This window comes from Macaca nemestrina, chromosome 2 (genome assembly GCF_043159975.1).
Source record: "Macaca nemestrina isolate mMacNem1 chromosome 2, mMacNem.hap1, whole genome shotgun sequence".
In the NCBI taxonomy this organism is placed as follows: Eukaryota; Metazoa; Chordata; class Mammalia; order Primates; family Cercopithecidae; genus Macaca; species Macaca nemestrina.
Window position 1 is genome coordinate 25,832,626 of NC_092126.1, and position 25,003 is coordinate 25,857,628.

At 34.9% G+C, this 25,003-nt stretch overlaps 1 protein-coding gene across 8 annotated transcripts in view; it reads left to right on the top strand.

Moving 5' to 3' along the window:
• The window catches only part of LOC105488914 (zinc finger protein 385D), a 988,258-nt gene that overhangs the window by 109,640 nt on the left and 853,615 nt on the right, over positions 1–25,003 (top strand). Inside the window, exon 1 of one of the 8 annotated variants that reach the window (XM_071090834.1) lies at positions 17,294–17,380. The exons of the other annotated variants lie outside the window; for them this stretch is intronic. Within the exon in view, the coding sequence (XP_070946935.1) occupies positions 17,353–17,380 (28 nt within the window). The 5' untranslated portion in view covers positions 17,294–17,352. Of the gene's footprint in view, positions 1–17,293; positions 17,381–25,003 lie in introns of those variants that run through there. 8 annotated transcript variants of the gene reach the window in all.

The window sequence follows — 25,003 nt, forward strand, 5'->3', positions numbered from 1 at the left end:
TATAATATAGCAATAGAATGTTTAAATTTTAATACATCTAGGAAAGTATTTATATGATACTGTCATTCACTCTAACAACACAATTTAAAGTGAGGAATGGTTACTGACTATTAATTTAATTATAAGTTTATCCAACACAGAGTAAGCTCACATAGAAATTTTCAAGCATATGAAAAGAAAAAGAAGAATTGAGGAAAATGTTGGTTGGCAGATTTTAAGCAGAGGTGGAGTAAAACAGACAGGCTTCTCTGTTATCAAAATGAGGGTCAAAAGCTGTATATGAAAGCTCTGTTGGATAGCTTCAATTTTCCAAAGCTTTGAGATACTGTCCTAATGCCCCTGGTTATAGAAATCCATTTAGGCAATTGAGGGCAATTTTGGGTGCTTTCACAAAGTGAAGGGAGGAGTAAGTGACCACAGTGTCCCATTTGAGCTGTGAGCCAGAGAAAGGGCTTTTTCTAGGGGAAAATAAATCAGAATAATATTAGGCAGGAAATAAGAATTAAATGTTCTCTACATAGGGCTCATGGATCAGCAGCTTGCTGGAGAGTCAGACTCAGATTCCACTCCAGATATTCTGAACCAGAGTCTGCACTTTGGCAAGGTGCCTAGATGATCACACGTACATTAAAGTCTGAGAAGTGCTGCTATACACTACTAAAGAGCACTGGAGGAAGTTTAGGAAAGTTATCAGCACAGGATAAAATAGCTGATTACCATATCTTAAGGAAATAATACAAGGTAAAGCAAGCCAATATTTGCTACTTAAAGTTCGTTAGGGCTTGGAGTTAGCATTGAGATTCAGACAAGCAGAGAATTAAAGAATGGAAAAATGATTCTATAGTGTGGTGTTTGGAGGTCATATTAACTGTTCTTTACCTGCCAAATAGAAAAAAGAGAGAGAGAATGATCAATTATATTTTATATTTAAAGACCTGGAAGAAGCTGGGAGAGTCCTTTTCCCCACTTTGTCATTTAATTCTAATTTCACTCTTCAATCTGTGCATTTTCTTGGAGTATCATTTATATCCCAAACTGCCAGTGTTCTCTCCTCCATTACTCAAATTGTTTCTAATTCTATGACCTCTAGAAAGTCATGCCAAAGTCATCAGACAGTACCTAAACTTCCTTGGCTATTTCCTAGCCCTGGAAAGATATGTATTTATCCTTACCTTCAATACCCTGACTGCTCTGATTTCTAGAAAGTGCCTGTTTTAGCAGCTTACAGTCTACCGGTGCCTCCTGCCTTTATTCTATCAAATGTGTCTTCTTTAACTCTTAGGGGACCTTTTATCTCCATGATCTTATAGTCACCAAGGATGCCTCTGATAGTTGTTATAGTCACAGATTTATTCAGCCATTACTTTCTCATTCATTTTACATTTCCCAACTATATGTTAGACAATGATTAGTACTGGGGATATAAGAATAAATAAGTCTCAGGCTTGGTCCTTGGGAATTCAGAATGATGTTATGCATACAGATCTTCTCTTATAGATTAGCAGGGTATAAGTTGTCTGTTTGCTTGTTCATTTGTTTATTTACTGATGACAAGAAGGAGCTGGAAAATATGTGGGGCCTTTACTTTCCTCCTCCTGATAGACCATTGTGTATGAAAATGAACTTTTATGATAATAGCTATATTTATATAGTTTTTATTGTTTACCAGGCATGAATTTGAGTGAATTACCTGCATTAGCTGATTACGTCTTCACCACAAACCCCCTCCGCCACACCCAGTCTCCCTCACCCTCACCATTTTCCAGATGAGGAAACTGAGAAAATAGGGTAAAGTAACTATATGAGGCTATACAGCTAGCAAGTAGAAATGCTTGGGTTCGGAGGGGGTCTGGCTCCAAAGATGTCACATCCTAAGATTCACTTCAATACACACTTTCATTTATAACATAAAGTGCCTCTCAATAGCTTTTTGATAGATTAAGTTATATCTGCTGAAATATTCTAATACCACTTCCTGCTCTCTTCCGTACTGGAAGTCTACGGACTAGGGCCCATGCCAAATTTATCTTGTAAATAAAATTTTACTAGGACACAGCCATGCCTGTTTGCATGCATATTGCCCCTTACTGCTTTTGGGTTACAGTAGCTTGGGGTGCGTAGTTGTGGCAGTGACCCTCTGACCGGCAAAGGCAGATTTATTAGTTGGCTCTTCACAGATAAAATTTACTATCCTCTTTTTTTAATAAAAGCAAAAAAATTAATAACATGTACAACATCAACAAAATGAGCATTATGCTTTCATTTACTATAACATTTACAATTAAACATTATGGAAGAAAGTAAAGTACATTTATTGCAATTATGTAATTTTCAAATAGTTTTAGTAAGTATTAGTGGATAAATATTTCATTCTTTCAAAGAACATGGCTGGTTTGAGCCATTGCTGTGTGCCCCTAATGATAGCATCAGAGAGACACTTCTGTTGGACAGCTGGGGTTGTCATCCATGCAGTAGCAACGGTTACCATTTTTTAAATTGCCATTTCATGTCTCAAAACTAAATAATCAATTTTTGTTACAATTACTTAGCACAACCTGAAACTACAAAATAAATTTACATACTAATCGGTCTCTTATAGTGCATACTTACTTTGCAAAAGAAAAGAAAGAATATTTGCTTTCTTTCAGTTATTAGAATGTTATGACTTGAACTAAAAACAAAATATTAATCTCAGGGTTTGTGGTTTGCTTTATGTTTTTTGTTTTTTACTTTAAGTAGAAACACATTGAATATTTATCATGTTCCATCAATGACTTTTATTGCCTTTTATTTTGTTTCACATAAAATATGAAAAGTGTGCATTGAGTATATTTGTAATACTTTAATTACTGAAAGCTTAATTTGGTTTTAATAATTTAATAGATGAAATGCAATCAAAATAGAGCATTTAATTGTATATGCATCATTCTAATGTGGGAGTGCATTTAGGAAGTCGAGTCATTATTTGCACAAAATATTTTTACATGACAAATAAAAGTGTAGATAAAGTTAAAATAATGGTGTTTTAATAAAGCTGAGGGGAATTTTATTTCGATATAGTTCATCTGGGCTTGTGAGTTCTTATTTCTTACTGAGAAATATTGATTTGACTATTGATCTTATTTTCACTGACAGTATAATTTATGAAAGCAGAATACCCAAACTGTTTCAAAATAATAAAAATATGATTACTGATATATGCAAGTTATTCTTTACCTTATATTTTTTTCAGATAAAAGTATCTAAATGTGTAGTTTTTATTTGTGGTTCTTTGGTAAAACATAATGGAAAAACCATTTGGTTAGAAAGTAGAAATTAAGAGGTTTATTGGTTTAGATTATGACAAGGAAGGCATCTGTGAATTTAAGGACATCTAAATTTTAGATTGGTTTATACTCTATATGTTATTTATCCTTAGAAACTTAATTATTTAATCTGGATACATAGTGGCTCCTTCTCAAATACTCTTTCTCATAGACGTTTGATGCAAGTTCAACTCAGATTATTCCCTGATGAAAGCCATGAGTTAGCTTAGTTCATGATGTAAGCAATTGATTAGTAAATTGACCTCTTTATGCTTTAGAAATTAAACTTCAGAAGATAATTGCCTAATCTATTTTCGTTTCACTTTAAATAATCCATGTAAACTCTGGATATTGGGAATATTGTATCAAAGCACTAGGTACTATATTTATTGTCATTACATATCCTTGGAAGGAAAGATTGTTTTGTTTTGTTTTCCTTGGCTTTATGAACGGAATGAAAAGATGGATGACACTACCTTTCCCAGAAAAGAGAACATGACTTTGCTTCGGTATCTGTGCGTCATCATATAGTAGGAATTTACTTCCCGATAATATTTGAGCAGACTTATCAAATAATGATAAAGTTTAAAGCAGTAGCCAAACAAGAGTACTGCTTTGGGACATGAATATAAATATATAGCAAGCTGTAAAAAGAATACCTTTGTACCGGAATAGAAAATTTCCGTTTCTCAGTGCCTTTCGTAACTATTCAATTTAGCCTTTGACTGGCAAACTTCCCTAAGACTAGAGCTCATATATTGACCTGTCTCCTTTCTAACTGTGCTTTCTCATGCTTCTCTGTGATTTTACTAGATATCGTTATTATTAATTAGGAAGATTTGGTAGCTTCTTCAAGCTAAAGTAAGACAGCAGTCAGCCAGCTGACTGTGTGAACAAGAGTCTTGATCCCTACACCTCTTCTTCCCTGCTGGTTTTACTTGAGCTCTAGTTTTGAAAATCAAAATAAGTTAAATTTTGCTTCTACATTCGGATCAAGAGGAGTGCATTAAGAAATACCTTGAGCTTGAGTGAAGATGGGTATCTTGCTATATTGTTTTCTGCCAGTGGGCATGACTTTGAGGAAGAGAGAAAGAGAAACAGCTTGATTGCTGTATATTTCCAGACCTGGCTCCTCTTCCAAACAAGAGAGACAATGAAATGTATGAAAGTCCAAATGGACAGAGTAATTATTTAAGTTGTAGAACTATGATAGTAAGAATCCAGTTGAGAGTAACCTCAGTCATTGACAGAAATTCCAGAGCTGTAGGAGTTATTTGAGTGAATCTAAACTAGCTCAGGCATTTTGAAGATGGGAAAGTAGAGGCCAAGATGGCCTTTAGAGTTATCTGGTCCCAGTACAGAAGAGACAGCATATTTTAATCAAAAGAAACAAGTTTTGGAGTCATATGGAACTGGATTCAGATCATAACTTAATTACATATGAGTTATATGACATCAAGGTATGTGGCCTAACCTCTATGTGACCTTCTTTTCCCACGTGCAAAAATGGTGCTCACCACACCAGGCCTACAATGAGGCAGCAATTGTTAAAACACTTTGTGGTGTGCTTAATACATAGTAGGTGTTGGATCAGTGATAATTTTCTTTGTCTGAGAGGCCCAGGAAGGTTGATATTCAAGCCAGTCTTTTCTGATCGCTCCTTCCTCTCATATCCAAAATTCTATCACTCAATGACTTCAGACTGCTGACTCATAGACCCTGTGTCATAATCCTTCCCTTCTGTGACAAAAATTGATTTGATAGCGTGTGTTAGGTTGATGGCGACAAGGTCAATTGAGTTCGATTTGCTTTCCTCTCTAAGTAAGCAACTTTGTTTCTCTGGTATGTGGAGACCTTAAAAGGCCTGGCGAGTTTTAAATGTTTCTGCTCTATAAATGTTTACTATTTAGATACAAAGAGTTCATTTAACCTCATTTGCCAATAATGTTTCACAAAAAATTTTTGTAATTTCATGATGATCGCTTAAGTGTCTTAATTCATTTTAAAATGATTACAGCAGTAGAAACTGGCTTTAAAAAAATCTTAAATGTTCTTAGCTTAAACATCACCTCCTCAGAGAGGTCTTTGCAAATTATATTATCTGAGTAGGTCACCCTGTAATTCTCTATCAGGTTGCAGTTTTTGTATATCTTTCTACTGCATGTACCACAATTTGCAATTTTTTTAATGCTTGTTTTCTTCACTAGTTTGTAAATTCCTTGAGAATCGGGGGCAGATCTGCTTTGCTCATCATTCTATCCCAGTGATGTAATTTTGATCATAGCACATAGAAGGTGTTCAATAATATGTTGCATGAAAAAAAGTCCATTAACTGAGGAGTTTGGAGTAGAAGGAAGCGAGAAGAGGAGTCTGGAGCAACAGGAACTTCTGAGGTTACTACAGAAGCCAGATTAGAGGGCTGCTTCATTTGAAGGGGCTCAACATAATTATTAAATCCTTTTGTCTTATACTGGGAGGGAGAATGGAATTTTAGGTATCTAAATGTTCATTTTTGATAATCAGTTTTTCATTTGACAATGAAATATTTATTTCATTGCTGGGTGTGATTTTATTCATTAGATCAAGCAACAAGTATTCATTAATCACCTAATTAGTGAACCAAGTCCTGCACCAGTAGGGATCTTTCTTTCCCAGACTATAGAATGCAATAGGGAAACCCATATTAATCAAGTAAACATATATTAATATTTCACTATATATGGTTATACATGGAAATGAAGCAAGGAAGTGAAAAACTCAATTTAAAATGTAGAAGGAAGAGTCACACAGAAGGTTCTTCAAATAAAGAAACATATTAGAGTCTTCAGTCACACTGCATTGTCTGCTATTAGCATCTAGGCTCTGACCCATGCATTATAGATTCAGATCCCTAGTCTTTGCCATACAACACAGCCCTGCCACTGATCCATTGTCTTGGGTTTTAGTTCACCACTTTCAGTGGGATTGGCATTCTGCCCTAAGACCCATTCTTCTTGACCAGGACCCTGTAAACTTCCTTTCTCTTGCTGACCTTTAATTCAAGGAAAAGTACATGACTCTGTTATAGTAGCTGCTGGTTTTCTCTTATGGATTAATTACTGAAAACTTTCACTCTATTACCAACCTTACTTTGCCACATACTTCCTGAATTTCTGCCAAGACATAGTCCAAATTGATCTCATATATGCCTCAAAGTTTGGATAATGGTCAAATTCTTCCAGCCTTATGCCCCTTGGAGTCTGTCTGAGCTTCTTCCTACCTTCCTCACTCCATTCCATGCCCCTTTGGGTTTTATATTGGATAATGGTCAAATTCTTCCAGCCTTATGCTCCTTGGAATCTGTATTAGCTTCTTCCTACCTTCCTCCATTCCATGCCCCTTTGGGTTTTATATACTTATATTCACATTGCTCATGACTGCAATTATGACAGCTAGACAATAAGCAGGGAAAGAAGTGATTTGTTTTTTAGGAATATTCCTTCTCTTATAATTTTTAAACTTTTAAGGCAGAATTTCTCATCCTTGACACTACTGACTTTTTGTCAGAAAATTATTTTTTGCATGAGGGGCTGTCCTGTGCATGGGAAGGCTTTTGGCAGCAACCTAGTAATACCCACTAGATGCTAGGAGCACCCCTCCCTCAGTTGTCACAGTAAAAAATGTATCCAAATATTATCAAATGTCTTGTGGCATAAAAACTGCCCCTGGTTGAGAATCACTGCTTTCGAGTAACCAAAGCACTTCTTATACATTTATTCATTAATTCATTTAACAAGTATTTATTAAGTACCTATTTGGTGCCAGAAACTGTTTGAGACATTGAGAATGCAACTGTAATAAATACGGACAAAACTTTTGCCCTTGTAGGACTCACATGTTTGTAGGGAAGTATAATAAATTTAGAAATATACAATATTGCATCAGTTCATAAAACGTACAACTTAAAACAAGGAAGCAGAGCACTATTTCAGATGGAATAGTCAAAGAAAGTCTTTCTAAGGAAATAACTTTTGAGCAAAGACATAAAGAAAAAAAAGTTGAAAGATGAAAGTTTTGTGAAGATCTTGGACAACATCATTGCAGAAAGAAAGAAGCAGAAAGTTGGAAAATCACCAAGTGGAACAAGCTTGTGATTGAGAAACAGCAAGACGGACAACTTGGCTACAAGTAAGTAAAGAACAACTGGGTTAGATAGATTCCAGGCACAGTAAGTCATTGTAGGGCTCTGAGCTAGGCAGTAGCAGAATCTTATTTTGAATCTGGTTGGTACATTCTGATTTATCTGGGCAGAATTAACAATAGGAGTGGAGCCAAGAATGGAACTAAAGAGGTTACCACAAGGCCAGTGAGAGATGAAGGCAACTGGAACTCGGGGTGATGATACTGGAGCTGGAAAATGTTGTTAGATTAAGAGATGTCATTTGAAGATAGGTCTGACTGTGTCTGCTGAAAGATTGGATGTTGGATATCAGTAGAAGAAAGGACCCAGGGTGACTCATAGGCACCTGTGCCTGGGTAAGGGTTGATGCCCTATTCCAATATGAGAAAGATCTGGGGGGAAGCAGGCTAGGTGTGGGGAGAGGCGACAAAGACCACATGGAATGGCAAATTGTAAGGATGTTGAGGATAAGCAGTTAATTTTACCTCAATTATCTTTTTTTTAAAAAAAATCCTCCAAACAACCCAAAAAGTTTGCAGAGGTAGTTGGTACAACCAACTTTTATTTTGAAATGAGTAAAACTGGAGCTCAAGAAATCTTGAGTGAACCAGGATTTATGCTAAAAAATTAAGACTCTAAATTGAGACTCTGAAAAGTATTCTTAGTTGCAGCTGCCAAATGTTTTTATGTTAAGACTGGACAACATAAAACATATGCTCTTATACTTTGTAACACATAGAAAATAAGTACAGAATTGAAAATACATGTCTCAATGATTGGGATTACCACAACATTATATCATCAACTTCCTCCAAAGCCATTTTTGGTCTTAGTCTATACTTCTTACCCATTCTTCCATGTGTGTTAACTCCATGTGTCACTTGGAACATTTTCCTAAATGTTCTTATGCCTTTAGACCCCAAGGCCTCTAGCAATGCAAAGATGATCACAGAATAGCTCATGTCTCCTTCCTCAAAATACCTCATTATATTGTTACTAATATGCCAATGTTTTCTACTCTGTGTTTAGTAAATCTTTAGGCAAAAGAAAAGAAAAATGATAACTTTAAAAAATGACATTTGAAAACACCAAAAAAGCCACTATTTATGAAATGCTTTAGAATATTATTTTAAAATACTTTATATGATAATATGCTGCAAGCTTAAAAATATTAATGGATCAATCTATTTCTACCAGTCAGGGTTCTTTTAAAGAAGCAAGTGACACACTCAAATAGGTAATTAAGGAGAGTTTAACAACAACAACAGAAAAAGGTTAAGATACATCAATAGGAGATGGAAAGTACCACAGGGCTAGAATCACAGGGAGCCATTATCACCCATAGGCTTGAGGGGGAAATAGAGCTATGGGTTTCAGAACCTCAGAGAGAGCCCTTATTTGCTGTTGAAGAAGCCAACAGATGGGCTCTGTGGTTAGAGAAACACAACAACCTGGAGGCAACAAGGCAGGGCAGATGAAGATTTCCACCTCGCATTCCCCCACCTTCAGGTCTCTGCTAATGTCACCCCCACACCCCAACTCTATTAGCTTAGCCCAGGTAGAAAACAGAGGAAGAGGCTTTGGAAGAAGACCATAAGGGGAGGCTTCCAGGCACAGAGCAGGATGGGGACGGATGGAGAGTGGTTCTGAAGGGGCAAATACAGCACACCCATTGACACTACATTTTTACAATATACTAGCTCCTACAATATCTTTGCTCAGACAGCCTAGACTTCCATTCCTGTGAAATTAGTTTTAATGATCATTTACTAGCTTTACCAAGCTAATTCAGCCCCTTCTCAATCCTAATGCCGCTCAGTGCATTGGGTTGTAAAACCATATCTTAAATTATTTTTCTTATATTGTACCATTTTTTACCTAGTCTTTAACTAGAATGTTACAGTCCCTCTGGCTGGTTCTCTCTCTCCTCCAACTAATACATCCTGAGGTCTAGTCTCACCCCTTTACTATGCTGTTGATGAGGTATGGATGAATGACAAGCTGGAGAAGATATAAGTAGATGAGAAGAAAGGTAGGTAGGTGTATAGATAGATAGATAGATAGATAGATAGATAGATAATTGTAGGCAAAACACAGTGATTAATTTCAGTTCATTTCTTGTACATATGAGTCAAATAATTATCCCCATTTAAGTAATATTAAAATGCCACTTTAAATTTTTTAAGTTTCTGAAGAATTCCATGACAAATATGTTTTAATGTAATTTTGAAATAGTAGCATAATAGTTAGGTTTATTAAACTTTTTGCTCGAACTGGCGTGGTGGCTCACGCCTGTAATCCCAGCACTTTGGGAGGCCAAGGTGGGCAGATCATGAGGTCAGGAGATCGAGACCGTCCTGGCTAACACGGTGAAACCCCATCTCTACTAAGAACACAAAAAAATTAGCCGGACATGGTGGCGGGCGCCTGTAGTCCCAGCGACTCGGGAGGCTGAGGCAGGAGAATGGCGTGAACCCGGGAGGCGGAGCTTGCAGTGAGCCGAGGTCGTGCCACTGCACTCCAGCCTGGGCGACAGAGCCCGTCCGTCTCAAACAAAAAAAAAAAAAGAGAAAACTTATTGCTCTACTAAAATTGCTTCCATAGAATAATTGATAAAAACATATTTCTTCAGAATTGAAAATCTGGCTATGATTTTTGAGTTTAATAAATAGCTGTAGGAATATCACATTCAAGGTTTAAAATTAAGACTACAACTAAAAACTTGTAGTTGAATTAGCATTTTTATATTAGGTAAAATTAGAAGGTATTTTTTATGTTAGGTAAAAAGGATTCCTCTTTGAGAATGAGCAGATTTATGTCCATTTTACTTATAAAACTTTGGACAGTATTAAATAGAAATTCTAAAATGCCTATCAAATGTATACCCATTTTATTCTTCCTATAAGAGATTACAAAACGATTTACAACCTATCAAAATTAATTCTAATGTAGTTTGTTTTTTTTTATTTTAAGTTCTGGGATACATGTGCAGGATGTGCAGGTTTGTTACACAGGTATACATGTGCTATGGTGGTTTGCTGCACCTATCAACCCGTCGTCTAGGTTTTAAGCCCCGCATGCATTAGGTATTTGTCCTAATGCTCTCCCTCTCCTTGCCCCCAAACCCCTGACAGGTCCCGGTGTGCCATGTTTCCCTCCCTGTGTCCATGTGTTATTGTTCAACTCCCTCTTATGAGTGAGATCATGTGTTTGGTTTTCTGTTCTTGTGTTAGTTTGCTGAGAATGATGGCTTCCATTTCTTGGATACAATATTAGCGTTTTTAATTAGAATATAATTTCAGTTTCCTTTAAATTTTCCATCAATACAGAAAACTTGAATGCAATGCAATGTATTTAAGTAATTTACTACTTAGAGTAGAACACATTGTAAGTCATCTGATTGATTGTATTTTCAAATTATTAGTATACTATATGCATATTTTGCTCATACATTCAGTTTCCCTGTTTTGCTTATGACCTTTACATGTCCTAACAGTCCTTTTCCCTTTTATGTACATTTTGAGGTCCTTGAAAGTAGGGATGTGGGAGGTTGATGGTCTCTCTCAGAGAGTCTGAGAGGGGGAACTATTTTTGGAATGAAACCAAGATTTGTATTAGATTTTTTTTTTTCTCACTATGTTGGCATTTGGAGTGATGGTGGACAAAGCACCGGCTGGTAAAATTTCCAGTGCCTTAATACAAAGCAAGGCAGTGTGTTCTTCACTACCACGTGCTCATAGTTTTTTTTTTTTTTTTCTTCTAAAACTGGCTTTATTTAGGATGTTTCCTATAAAACAGTGCAAATTAAAAATTACTTTGTTAAATCTCAAAACTTGAATAAACATCTTTTTGATATTCTAGTGACAACATGGGAGGTACACACAGAGCACTTCTGTTACATACAGAAATATATGACAGCTGTCTCAAGGAAAGTTGCCTTATAATTGTTTGAATTGTAGGCTAAACTAGTCGCATTTTATCATAGAATGTCAATTGTACTTGAAAGAACAACTGACAGACCCTGGTTATTCTTATACTGGTATTTAGCAGAATCAAGCAAGCCTAAAATCTAAAGAAAATGACTCAGTGTTTGCTGTGAATGATAAAATTCAAGTTTTCATGCAAAAATTAGAATTTTGGAAAACTTGAATGTGGCACCATGAGATAAAGAACTCCCCAATTCTTAATAACTTTTCTCATAAGCTCAGGGATGATATTATCACATTAGATTTTATATATATAATGAAATATATCAATATTTGGGAAATCAGTATAACTCTGTAAACCAGTACTTTCCAAATGAGCGATGCATGATGTTACAACGTAGTTCAAGAGAAATAGTTACTCAAAGAGCAAGGTGGGCCAATTTAAAATAGTTCATTTATATGATTTCAGAATCCACATAGCTATTACACTTTATAAAATTACCACATGTCAAGTTTTGCTGTAGTATGAAATAAGTACATCTATAATTATCTGAAAGATTTCAAAAGCTCTTCCTGGTCCAATACAAGCCTTCAGGAGACTGGTTTTTCTCCATAAACTTCAAGCACAGCAATATATTATGGCAGATTGAATACCAAAGCAAAGAGATTTTCACAACTATAAAACAATGCTATTCTTCTTTCTGTATTTTTTTATTTTGGAAAATATAAGTTTTTTTTATAAAACATGTTATTTTAATATCCAGATAATTTATAATTGTATTTTTAAATATTTAAACAATGTTAGTTTTCATTTCTGATATGGCAAATGCAATAGATATAACCCACATAAATAGAATCTCTTGGGGTTATCAATTATTTTTGAGTATAAGGAGTTCTGAGACCAAAGTTTGAAAACTTCTGCAGTAGGTCAAATCCATATTTAGATTCTTTTTGAGAGAATATTACAAGTTCTGCTACCCAGAGATGTCTTTTTTAGTCATTCTTTAAAAAGAATGATGAATTTGGTTCTAAAACCCAAGCAATTTTCATGATATTATATAGAGTACATTTGTATCTCTTCCAAAGTAGCAACAAATACACTTGTTTTACACTTTACTTTTTAACCTTTATTTGAATATTTGCAAATCCTGCCTTGAGAAAACGACACTATTTTTCCTTCACTTATTCTGCTTATTTGGCTATTGCATAAATGTGGCTATATGTATAATTTTCTTTTTATGTCCTCCTCTCTTTTAAATAAAATGTTACCTCTAACATTTAAAGCTTGTTCATAATAATAGACTCCAGTTCTTGAAAAAGAAATTACTCTAACTTTTTGGGGGCAAAGTTTCCCCTAAACAGACGAAAAGTGGAATCTGTTCTATTTATAAAGAGTAAGCCTCTCCCCTCACTCTCAAATTAAAAACTCATCAGTTTATTATATCTCATTGTACCTCTGTAGGAAACATTTACATCTGGGATCTTTGTGTAAAACACCTCACCTGCATGAGGCATAATGATTTTACTATTAAATATTGTTGTACAATCTCAACTAGTTAAAAGATTCATTGAGATTGTAAGATTAAATATAATGTAAGATATTTTGTAGCATTGGTGACCTGTTTTTTTAAAATATCACTAGAAAATAACTTGATACAAAATTGTATGAATCATGAAGTCACCAGGAATTTTTATTTATTCCACATTTTAGTCATACCTGATAAGAATCAAAGCCACTATAACAACAGCTTTACCCTACTTATTTGCATTTGAAATTGAGAAAGTGATAGTATGAGTTAAAGTGATGACTATTTAAAAGGCATTGTGGAGGGAAAATTAACGACACACCATTCTCACATCCTTTACTCAGATGCTGGGCAGAGTAGTGATGTTCTTAATTATTTTCCTTCATCCTCAATAGATGTAAACCTCTTAAAATATATAGATTAAAAATAGAAGAAAACCACATGTGAAATTCTGGAGAAAACCTGTATTTATTATGAGAGCATAATAGAAGAATGCAGAGTAGAAGAGGAATAAGAGAAATTACTAGAAAAGAGAGGAAATGATGATGCAATTGCACATCAAGAAGATGCAATCATACGAAAAATTGAGAAGTTCAGTATGATGATGAAAAATGTTGGTACCTTTATAGCATGACTGGAAGTGATAATGTTTGATGGTGGTTTCCTTAATTGAAGAAATTAAAAGGAATGAAACAAGTTCATACTTTGAATGTAGAATCTAACAACCCTACTAAAGGCCAGGAGACTTGGGTGTGATACAGTCTAATGGTACATAGCTTGTCAAAAAGAATTTGAAAATATGGGCACAGATTTTTCTCTGGTGAGACTGAGAAGCCTGTATATTGTTATTGAAAAATTACTTTACAAAACTGTGAGTCTCCGAAGGTCCTGTTGTTTCAGCCTTCTGTATGATCTTGAAGCATACCAGGAATTTTCTTCTTTTTATCTTCTCCAGGAATATTCTTCCTTCTTCGGACTGACACATGCCTTATTCATCTGAGGTCTTGGGTTTTGCATAACTTTTGATCTAAGTCTTCCTTAACCTGAAAAATTATTTTCTATCTTTATGAACTAATTATTTAACTTTGCAGGGTTACAAAATGTGGCATTATACACTTACTTGTGTTAAATCCTTCTCTACTGAGAAAATGTGAATCTGTGAAGATGAGAGAGTTTTAGTTCACTACAACACATTGAGGAATGGTGATAGCAACCAGCACATGGAAGGCAATCATTAATATATTAGTAGAATGAGTACATGTATAATAAACATGGCACCTGAAAATTTTGGTTATGGACATTGTCTTAAAAGGCAATGAGTTTACCATTTGTTATGATAACTGCTGCTATACAAACAACAGCAGCAGCAAATGTTTTGTGACAGATATGATTTATCGCTATCTCACTTGTAGACAGAAATTATATTGCTATCTTGTGCCTTATACCCACATATAATCATATCCATGATTCCAAATCAAAGAAAATACAAGAATTTATACTCAAATTGGAAAAGAACTATCTGAAATATGACTCTGTAGGCAGGAACTAAAAAAAATTATCAATTCAGTTTTTTGAAGATTAATCTTTAAATATGATAATCAAAAGCCTCTCCTATTAGCAGTGTTGACATATAAATGACAGAGCATAAAAAGTAATCATAATATTTTGGGGAGACCTTTCTTAATTACATAAGCACCCTTAGATTAGTGTATTAGTCAGGGTTCTCTAGAGGGACAGAACTAAGGGAATATGTATACACACACATACACACACACGTGTATGTGTATATATATACATGCATATGTGTGTGTGTATATATATGTATGTGTGTATATATATGTATGTGTATGTGTGTATGTATATGTATATGTATATGTATATGTATGCTGATGAACAAGGAGAGCCAGTCCGAGTTTTAAAACTGAAGAACTTGGAGTCTGACATTGGAGGGCAGGAAGCATCCAGCATGGGAATAAGATGTAGACTGGGAAGCTAAGCCAGTCTCTCTTGTCTAATTGTTCTGCCTGCTTATATTCTAGCAGCACTGGCAGCTGATTAGATTGTGCCCGACCAGATTAAGGGTGGGTCAGTCTTTCCCAGCCCCACTGACTCAAATGTTAATCTCCTTTGGAAGCACCCTCACAGACACACCCAGGATCATCAATACTTTGTATCCTTCAGTCCAATCAACTTGACACTCAGTATTAACCATCACTATTAGTAAGGAAAACATGAGTCCCAATTTAAAAAAAATGAGTTAAGGATATGAAATTTACACTCTCAAGAGAATAAATACAAACTATTAGTGAACAGGCACATAAAACTTTACCACTTCTCAAAAAAGTACATATGAAATGAATAATGCTAGCATTTTTTAAAAATGTGATGTTATGATATTTTTTAAAAGCTGAGAAATAGGCAGGTAGAAGTGTAATAGAGGCCACCATTGTGGTAGCTCATTGGCAATATACATTAAAAATTCTCCGAGTCTTTGATAAAACAATCCTACAGTTAATAATTTTAATAGGAATAATTGAAAAGTTTACAAAGAGATATATCCAATAAGATTTAGCTAGAAATGTTAAGAATATGAAAAGAATCCCCAAAATGTTAAATGTGTTTAAACAAGTTATTTCATATCTGTAGGGTAAAATATGCTCAGAAGTAAAACAATAATATATTTGTCTATTCATTATTTCCACATTAAATAAAGGGAGAAAAAAAGTAGGTAAAAAGCATTTTATGACCCCATTTTGGGGGGAAATACATGATAAAATCAGTGTCAGCATGAATTTTCCTCAAGGTGTTGGTGATTACAAAGCTTTTTTCTTTTTCTTTTCCTTTTTTTTTTTTTTTCCTTTGCTCATCAGCATGTTTCAAGGTTTTTACAATATAGTAGTTCCCTGCATTTGTGGTTTTGTTTTCCGAAGTTTCAGTTACCCATGGTCAACAACAGTCCAAAAATACTAAATGGAAAATTCCAGAAATAAATAATGCATGGATTTTAAATTGCATGTTTGCACATTGTTCTGAATAGTGTGATGAAATTGTGTGCCATCCTGCTTCATCCTGCCTGGGACATAAATTATCCCTTAGTTCAGCTTTTTTATACTATATACACTACCCCCATGTTAGTCAATTATTTGGCCATTTTTGTTATCAGAGAGGACTGATAACACAGGGACTAAGCACAAGGACTTTGAGACTGTTAAGTAAAATAAGGGCTACTTGAATACAAGCACCACGATTTTGCTTAGTAACCCTTACAAGTAGAATAAGGGTTACTAGTAACATGCTAACACAAGTAATGCTGGCATATTTTTATATTGTTTTTGTTATATTAGTTGTTAATTCCTTCCTGTACCTAATTTATAAATTAAACTTTATCACATTTATGTATGTATAGGAAAAAACATAAAATATACAGGATTCAGTACTTTCTGAGGTTTCAGGTATCCACTGAGGGCCTCGGAATGTAGATAAGGGGGGACTACTGTAAATGAAATCTATTTGTGTATCTAGGAAATATACATATTTTATAATGAAATGCATAAAGAAATAGAAAAATAACATTGATATAAACACATGGAAGATACTTGCTAGGTCAAAAAATATGCAAATTAAATATTTCTGATAGCGAATGCCAGTTTTTTCTCCGGGATTCTGTCACTGGAGAGGACAACCACCATGCATGTACTCTGCTTGCACAGAAAAATCAAATTAAATATATACATACATATTTGTCAGTAAAATAAATTATTGCTTGCTTTAATTTGCATAATTATATTTGCTAGTAAGACTTAATAGTTTTGAAATATTTATTGCTCATTTTCTTTTTTTTTTTTAAATAAATTGTGTATATCTCTTACTCCATTTCTTTCTGAAGGAGAATTTCCCTTTCTTTAACTGATCATGAGGAAACTGTATACATTAAGGTTATTAATGCCTTGTAGGTTTTACACTGTGCAAATATTTTCCCCATTGGGTACTTAATAATTTCTGTTTTCTTTAACATACAAGAATAAATAGCTTTTATGTAGTCTTAGCTACCAAAATTTCTATCATTTCTTTCTTGGAAAAGGATTAAAAAAGAATTCGTATGTTGGATGAGGATGAATTTAATGTTATTTTTTTCTAGTGTTCGACCCAGCACAGATTGAATACTTTATTTTCCCATGGATTTGAAATGCCTCTCTTATCATGTTTTTGTTTGTTTCTGGATTTTTCTCTCTTGTTATAGCAATGTTTGGCTACTCTTGTACTAATGATATACTGTTTCAGTAATTTTGTTTTCTAATGTACTCATGTTTGCAGTATTTTCCAAGTTATTCTTATCTAATCATTCTTGCAGGTAAAACGAAGTCACTGTCAAAAAATCCCAGAATAACCTCATTTGTGGTTTCAAATTAAATTGCATTAAACCTGAAAAAAAATCAATGCCAGGGATTTGGAATCTTTTCATTGGTGAGTCCTCTCGTGTCATGTGAACGCGACATGTCTTACCATTAGGCAAATTTTTAGTTATCACCATTAGCGTTATAAATAGAAGAACTCTTACAAGTGTGCTCATTGAAAAAGTCTCTAATCTTCATAACTGAATAGATGGCTAATAAGAAACTGCTTTTAAAATTTACAATTACTGCTGAAGTTGAGATTTGAAACCTGCAAACTGAACTTCTTTTCACCTAAGTTTCTATCTTTTTGTAATTGCTTTCTTGATATAACTAACTTTATGGTTTCTATTACAATCTATTCCATAGTTTTCACAACACCTCAGTCCTAACTTTTTCCCATGCTACCATTAAAATCTAACCATTTAGAACCTTATGAGCAGCCCTGTCTAAGTCTCCCTCAAACTTAATATCTTTCTACCCTCCAATGTGCTATTTTTTTGGTGCGTGCTCCTTATCTCAGTTATTGTCATCACAATCTATCCAATCCCTCAGGGCAGGAGACCCAGATTTGTCCAAACCACCTTCTCCTTTGTCATCTCCCAACATCTATCAATTATCAAATCTTCTTGCTTTTCAATTCGGGTTCATACTGTGCCTGCACAATCATCTTCATGGAAATAGAGTCTACTGTGTCATGCTGGGGTTTAAAAGAATGCTTTGTTACTTCTTGATGCCTATAGGATAAAGAATAAACCCTTCAGCCTGGAGTAAGGAACATTTGTACGGTCTGGGCCAATGGGCCTCTTGATTTTCATTCGTATCTTCTCGACTCAGCAATATACCTATGCTTCACCGCAGTAGACTTGTTAAACTTATTCAAACATGCCTCATATTTTATTGCCTATGTGCAAACATAAATTCTTTTTTCTGTAATGCTCTTCTCCATGCCATTTCTGTCTGACACACATGAATCAGCCTTCAGTAGTCAAAGCCAGCTTCTCTGCTTCTCTAGCGATGCAGTCTTCCTCAGGTACCTAGAAAGCATTAGTCAAATGAGATGGTACATGTTAAATACTTAGCACACTGCACAGTACCCAATAATCATTAAATATATGGTAATTTTCTTTAACAGTAGTAGTTGTCTTTTCTTTGCTCCCTTGAATGCTACTTATACCTTTGTCATACCACATTAAATAACAATCTACAGAAATATACTCACCTCATCTTAAGACTGTAACTTATAAGAAGGCAAAATCTGCATCTTAACTATCTTTCTGTTGGGTTTATTTCCCCCACACAACAATTGATACTTACTCTTTTCTGATTAAAAGACATCAAAACAATTTTCAAATCAGGGAAAAATTGGTTTATTGGTATAAAATCTAATGACCAGTACCCCTCCCCTCAATTTTCTTTCATAAGAGTTAAGTCATGTGCTAAGCATGAAATTGTGTAAACCTTGTTAAATCAATTCTTTGAAATTCTGAGGCAAGTAATATCATCACAGTCTAATGTTTACATCCAAATAGAGGAAAATAAAAGTCTTTAGTTTCGGAAATGTGTCATCCTCCCTCTTTCCCTTCCCTAAGTTCCTTATTCTTATTGTATCGATTTGAATTAGGTTGCATTTCAATTTCAGCTTTTAAATAACATTTATTGAATGTCTAATATGTGCCAAGAACTGAGCTAAGCACTTTGCAAGCATTGTCCATTTAGTCTTGGTCAGAGTCCTGTGAGGTAAGTCGCCCAAACCTTATTTTACAAAAGAGGGAATTGAACTTTCAAAGGCTGTGTGAGTTTCCCAGGTCTATGTAATACTCAGTGACTCAAGTGAACCTAAAAATAGTGTCGCTAAGACCCCAAGCTCAAACTCTGAACAATTGTGCTATATTATTTCCCTGTGTGTAGAGGTAGGTCTAAGGCAATGGTATGCCACAAAGATGAGGGGGTGATTTTGCCTGCCCCCATTTAAACGGTCACTTGGCAATGTTGGAGACATTTTGGTTCTCACAACTGGGGGGAGGGATTCACTACTGACATCTAATGGATAGAAGCCAGGGATGCTGACTCAGGAGAAAGCCCAAGACAGCCCTCCACCAAAATGTCAATAATGCTGAAGCTGAGAAATCCTGGTCTAAGGTAAAGGTGGAGAAACCTCTAAAATTATGGATAGTCACTTAAGAGATTTCCAAGTAGAGAAATGAGTTGGAGAAAGAGGTGTTGGGGAAGGGGTTACACACAACCAACCATTGTAATATATGGTATTATATTTGTTTGTTTGTTTTGTGGAAGATAACCACTACCATAGAAATACTGACGGTGGAGTGCTTACTCCTCTTATAGAACTTAAAACAAGAAAACATCATCTTAAATTGTTTAGGGAAGAAGTTACAGTAGACACCTATGTAAAGATGACACTTGAGCACTCATGTAAATGGATTCTTCTTTTTACATGTCTACTTTAAAACATTAGGTTTTCAGGTCTTGATTATTTTAGCAAATGTATATCAGTTAAATCTTAAATTTGGTGGAAAATTTTTTCCTAACCTGAATAAATATTGAAATTGCAAGTGGCTCAGTAGTTAGACTAGTGCATTCTTCAGGCGTGATATTTTTATTCTTCTGAGGCAAGAGCAATTAATTGGTGTTGTCCTGATTCCAAGCTTCTTGCATGGAAGGTCTTTACACGGGCAGAGAAACGTGAAAACCCACTCTACTGAAACATTTGGTAGATTCTCAAGTCCTCATTAATAAACTTCTTGAGGGGTCTTTGGATCCCATGGATTAAAGTGTCTTTGGCAAGAGGGATTTAGTTTTAAAACCACTGAGGTACCCACAGATTCACTCTAAACTCTCCATTGACAGCACGTTTTGCCCTTTGCTCATTTGATGACTGCTCTGTAATGCAGTATTATTTAACTGTTTTGCAGCCAGGGCTGGCTTTTTGCATGCATGACCTGTACAACGGCATGGGGCTCTGTGCCTAGGAGGACCCTGTGCTTTGTTTAATATTCTTCTCTCATCAGAAGTTCTTAGCTTTTGACTTAGGGTCCTAGATTTTCATTTTGCCCTGAGTCCCCAAATTACATAGCTGGTTCATCTGTATAAAGTACATTTTGCTTATGTGTTGTCAGGTTGTGGATGAGGAATGTTGGGGCAATATTCCAATGCACTCCTAATGGATCAATTAAGGACAAAGTCATTACAATCTAAATAAATGGCATTTTTTTCTTCTGCTTGTCAACCTGCTTACGGAGGTTGATAAGCAGAAATACACCTTTTAAAATATTATGTCATTTGGTGTTTGTTAAAATCTAAATTGATAAATCTGTCTTAGAATTCCCATCAAAATTAGAAAAATAAATAAAGAGACTTTTGCATATTTAAAAAGATAGGCTACAACCCACTCAAGGAATACTGGAAATATATCTATAAAGAAATTTTCAAATTTTTAAATTGTATCTTATATGATTGAATAGCACTGTGTTTTGCTAAATATAAATAAAATTGGGGGAAGATACTTTGAAGTTTACCACATCTTTGGCTTTTCTTTTCCAAATTACAAATTTGTAAGTAAACTATTATAAAAACCTAGAAATAGGCTTCATTATAATATGCTATATGAAGATTGAGATTTATTTTTTGGAAGGTAAATTTCCACATTGTGTAGTTGCTTTGGGTAATTTGATAATATCTCCCTGAGAAAATATGTGGTGCCCAGTTAGCTTGGAAGCAGTGATCAATGTCCTTGTAGCTCATATAATGGAGAGGCTTCTTTGAAAAAGGAAAAACTGACATGGCATGTACATCCATCTCTTGTTTCAGGTGGACTCTAGTGGTCCTAAATATAAACAGAAAAAAAAACCCACAATTTTAGCTTTCAACAGTTAAAAGTTGAGACTCAGAATAATTTCAAATGATGTGCATTTGCACATTTCTCAGAGCTTTGAAAGGGTTTGTCAAAAATGATTGCTGCTGTTTCTCTTCAGTTATCTATGAATTTATCTATAATATGTAAATCTCTATCCTTAGTAATTTCCAGCATAACAAACCAGCCTGTCTGACCTCATCCTTACCTAAAGAGTGATGCACGGTAAGATATGCATTGCACTGTTCTATTTACATAAGTTTATAAAAATAGTATCTTACATAATTACTTCTTTAAACACAGATTGGAATAATGACGGGGAATTCGCTGGAGGTTGTAAAATGTTGGTTGAATGCTTAAGAGACCCTCATGCTATTGAGTATTATGCCATTTCTTCTGAGTTTCTGATGAACCATGTAATGAAAATATTTTCTGTTACTAAGTGCCCGCTATGATCAAGACACATTATTGCCTTCATTACATTTACTAAGATAGTTGCTAATATGGGTGGGGGGATTGTGATTGTGTATTGCCACATAAAAATCCTTCCCAAAACTTAATGGTATAAGACAGCAGCCATGGCATTATGCTCATGGATGCTAAGAATTAGCTATTCAGTTATGGGATTTAGAATGAACATGGCTTGTCTAGTCCAAGAGTCTGTACTCTCAGCTGTGGAGACTTGAATGGCTGGAAGTGGGTAGAATGCCTGGCATTAAACAGCCAGTGCTGGAATATCTACTTCTGAGTGATTTTCCACTCATTTAAGAGGTGGTTCTGCTAGAACCATCAATCAGAATACTTACAGGTGACCTCTCCTGCATAGGGGCTTTTCTCAGCATGATAATGCCTTCTGAAAGAGAAGATCCTGAGAAGGGAGTATTCAAGAAAAATATGCATAGGCTTCATGAATTTATATTACCTCATCTGAAGAGTAGAGCATCACTTCTGCTGTGCTATAAAGGTCAAAGCAGTCATTTTCCAGCATTAAATGGAGGAGACACAACTACACCATTCATGGGAGGTTTGGTAAAAAAAATTTTCAGCCCTATTTTAAAATTGCCACAGATAGGAATTAATTCCCACTGTAGGGTTATGCAAGAGGAGATTAAGAGAGGTTGAATAATTTGCCAAAATCACAGAGCAAGTAAATGACAAAACCAGAATCTAAATCCAAAAGCCTTTGCCTCCTGAAGAGTAATGTCAATTTAGAGAGGCCCAATTTTTACTTCTCCATAATAGACTTTGTCCAAATTGCATGTAAATAATGAGTTGTATGATTTCCTTTAATATTCTGCCTCACTCTATGGCTCTTCATGAAAGGCAGTGAATGATAATATCTACCTTCTTCTCTGTATCCTCAGTGCTTCACAGTGTGAGTCACACAAATTAAGAACTCAATAAATGTTTGTTGAATAAAGGAAGGAAAGTTCAGTTTCATCAAGCTTGAATAAAACTTAAGGTTTCCTCCCATACAACTGTGTGGTCTTGTACAGACATGTGGTCACTACCTCCCTTGCAGGTGATTGGTAATTGTTGGTTTTCTTTCCCATTAGCAAAGTGAATGGTTGACAGAATAACCTTGATTACACTGGAATACAAAACGCTGAGATTTGCCTGATGGCAGAAAACAGAATCTTCAGGGAGCAAGTTTGTATAGTTCATGAATCATGACATCAGCTTGATTGAGGGCAACCAGATAGTGTTGTCATTGTTTTGTTGACTTAAATCTCTATTATATGTCTTTTGTGAACTTATTTATATAAACTTCAGAGCAAAATTCTTGTTTTTGATGCAAATGCTGTTGAATCCATGGAACTCTGCCTTGCAAATTCTCATATTAAAAATTGTAGGCTGGGCACGGTGACTCATGCCTGTAATCCCAGGAGTTTGCGAGGCCGAGGCAGGTGGATAATAAGCTCAGGAGATCAACACCATCCTGGCCAACATGGTGAAACCCCCTCTCTACTAAAAGTACAAAAATTAGCCGGGTGTGGTGGCGTGTGCCTGTAGTTTCAGCTACTCAGGAGGCTGAGGTAGGATAATCTCTTGAACCTGGTAGGTGAAGGTTGCAGTGAGCCAAGACTGTGCCACTGCACTCCAGTCTGGGTGACAGAGTGAGACTCCATCTCAAAAAATAATAATAATAATGATAATAAAAATTGTAAAATTTTTGGTATATGAATAGCAATCTGTTAAATATTGAAAAACAAATCAAAGTGACTTTAATTTGTGTGATTTTCAAGAAATGACACCATATGGTTCTCAAAATATCTCTAACACATCTTCATCAAAATATGAATTTCTAAGATCTCATAATTTTCATGGCATAGTTGTTGGTATAGGTTATCTGGAGCTTAAATTAGTAATCAGCATCAATTTTTCACATAGTGTAAAAAATCTGGTTGAAAATTTGTTATATTTACATGCTAAATATGCACACTTTCTCCTGTATCATTTTTACTTTAGTTTTTTTATTTAAGAGAAAACAGTTTTAGTTTTTCTTTTAATTAGAAATGACTATTTTTTCTTTTAATCAGATGGCTTAATATGTTAAATAATCAGCATTCTAAAGGACATTATTATCAAACACAATAGGAAATAAAGCTGCATTTTTATGGCCCAAGATAATTGCATGAAATTACAAGTATAGTTTTACTTCCTGATGCCCAGGAATTTAAAATCTAACAGAATAGAATGAACAAGTGAAACTGGATGTGTGTATAAATAAAACTGTGTGAGTGAGTGTATAAACGAAGTTGTTTGTGTATATGGTGAATGTTTAAATGAATGCATCTATAAATTGAAATGTGTGTGTGTGTTTGCATGCATGTATGATTGACAAAAGGTACAATAATATATGCTACCTGTATCTCTACACAGAGAATGTTCTGAAAAATCATTGAGAAGTTAAACTTGATAATTAGAATCAGAATTTCTAGGGAAGGAGAGCCGTTATCAGGGAAAAAAGAAAGTAAAAAAGGCTTAAGAGTGTGAACATGTAAGACAGAATGAGATAATTTCTCTGAAAGTCATTTGGATTTCTGTCTTTTCTATCTTCATAATAAGAATAAAAAAATGCAATAATCTTTCCCCCCTTTGATCATAGATTAGAAAAACAGACACGGCTTTCTTTTTGTTTGATTTAGTGTACATGTCAAGCAATTGAGATACTAACGACAAATCTTATAGTTAACATTTCAGTTAGTTTTATAACAAAGTCAGGTCTAGGCTTTGAAGCAAGAGAAAAATGTATCTTTGAAGTGCATCAGAAGGGTTATGAGTATGGTTCTCATTTAAAGATTGGTTTTTATTTGCAAAGGTGTTCCTGTTTCTTTTTTGAGGGCCATCTACAAATAGTCACTCATTCATATTTTCTGATGTTGAGTAAGGTATTCATAACACATTAGGGAAATTATTTGGGCTTTGGTAGGGGACATGCTTCAGAGTAGACAGAGGTCAACAAAAAAATTCACATGTAATCCTTCTAAAATAAATTTAAGAACTGAAAAATAATTTTGCTATTAGTTATAGAAAGGTATAGATCTAATTAAGAGATATTCTGGAGAAAGACAATTATGATTGAAAAGAAAAGTATGTTTCTTGTGTGAAGTATTAAAATAGTTGTATTCAAATGCTTAAATAAAAGTTTGCATTTAAAGCATTTTCTCATTATCTGCTGTTTCATAAACCTGATCCCAGCATCTGTTACGATGTTCAAGTTTCCTGGCCAAATGTTGTGTGTCTAGAAAGCAAAAGTGGTAGTAGTCTGGCTTCGTGGCACTGTCACTGAGACTGGTTGGGACTGAGCTATTTTCAAAAGGA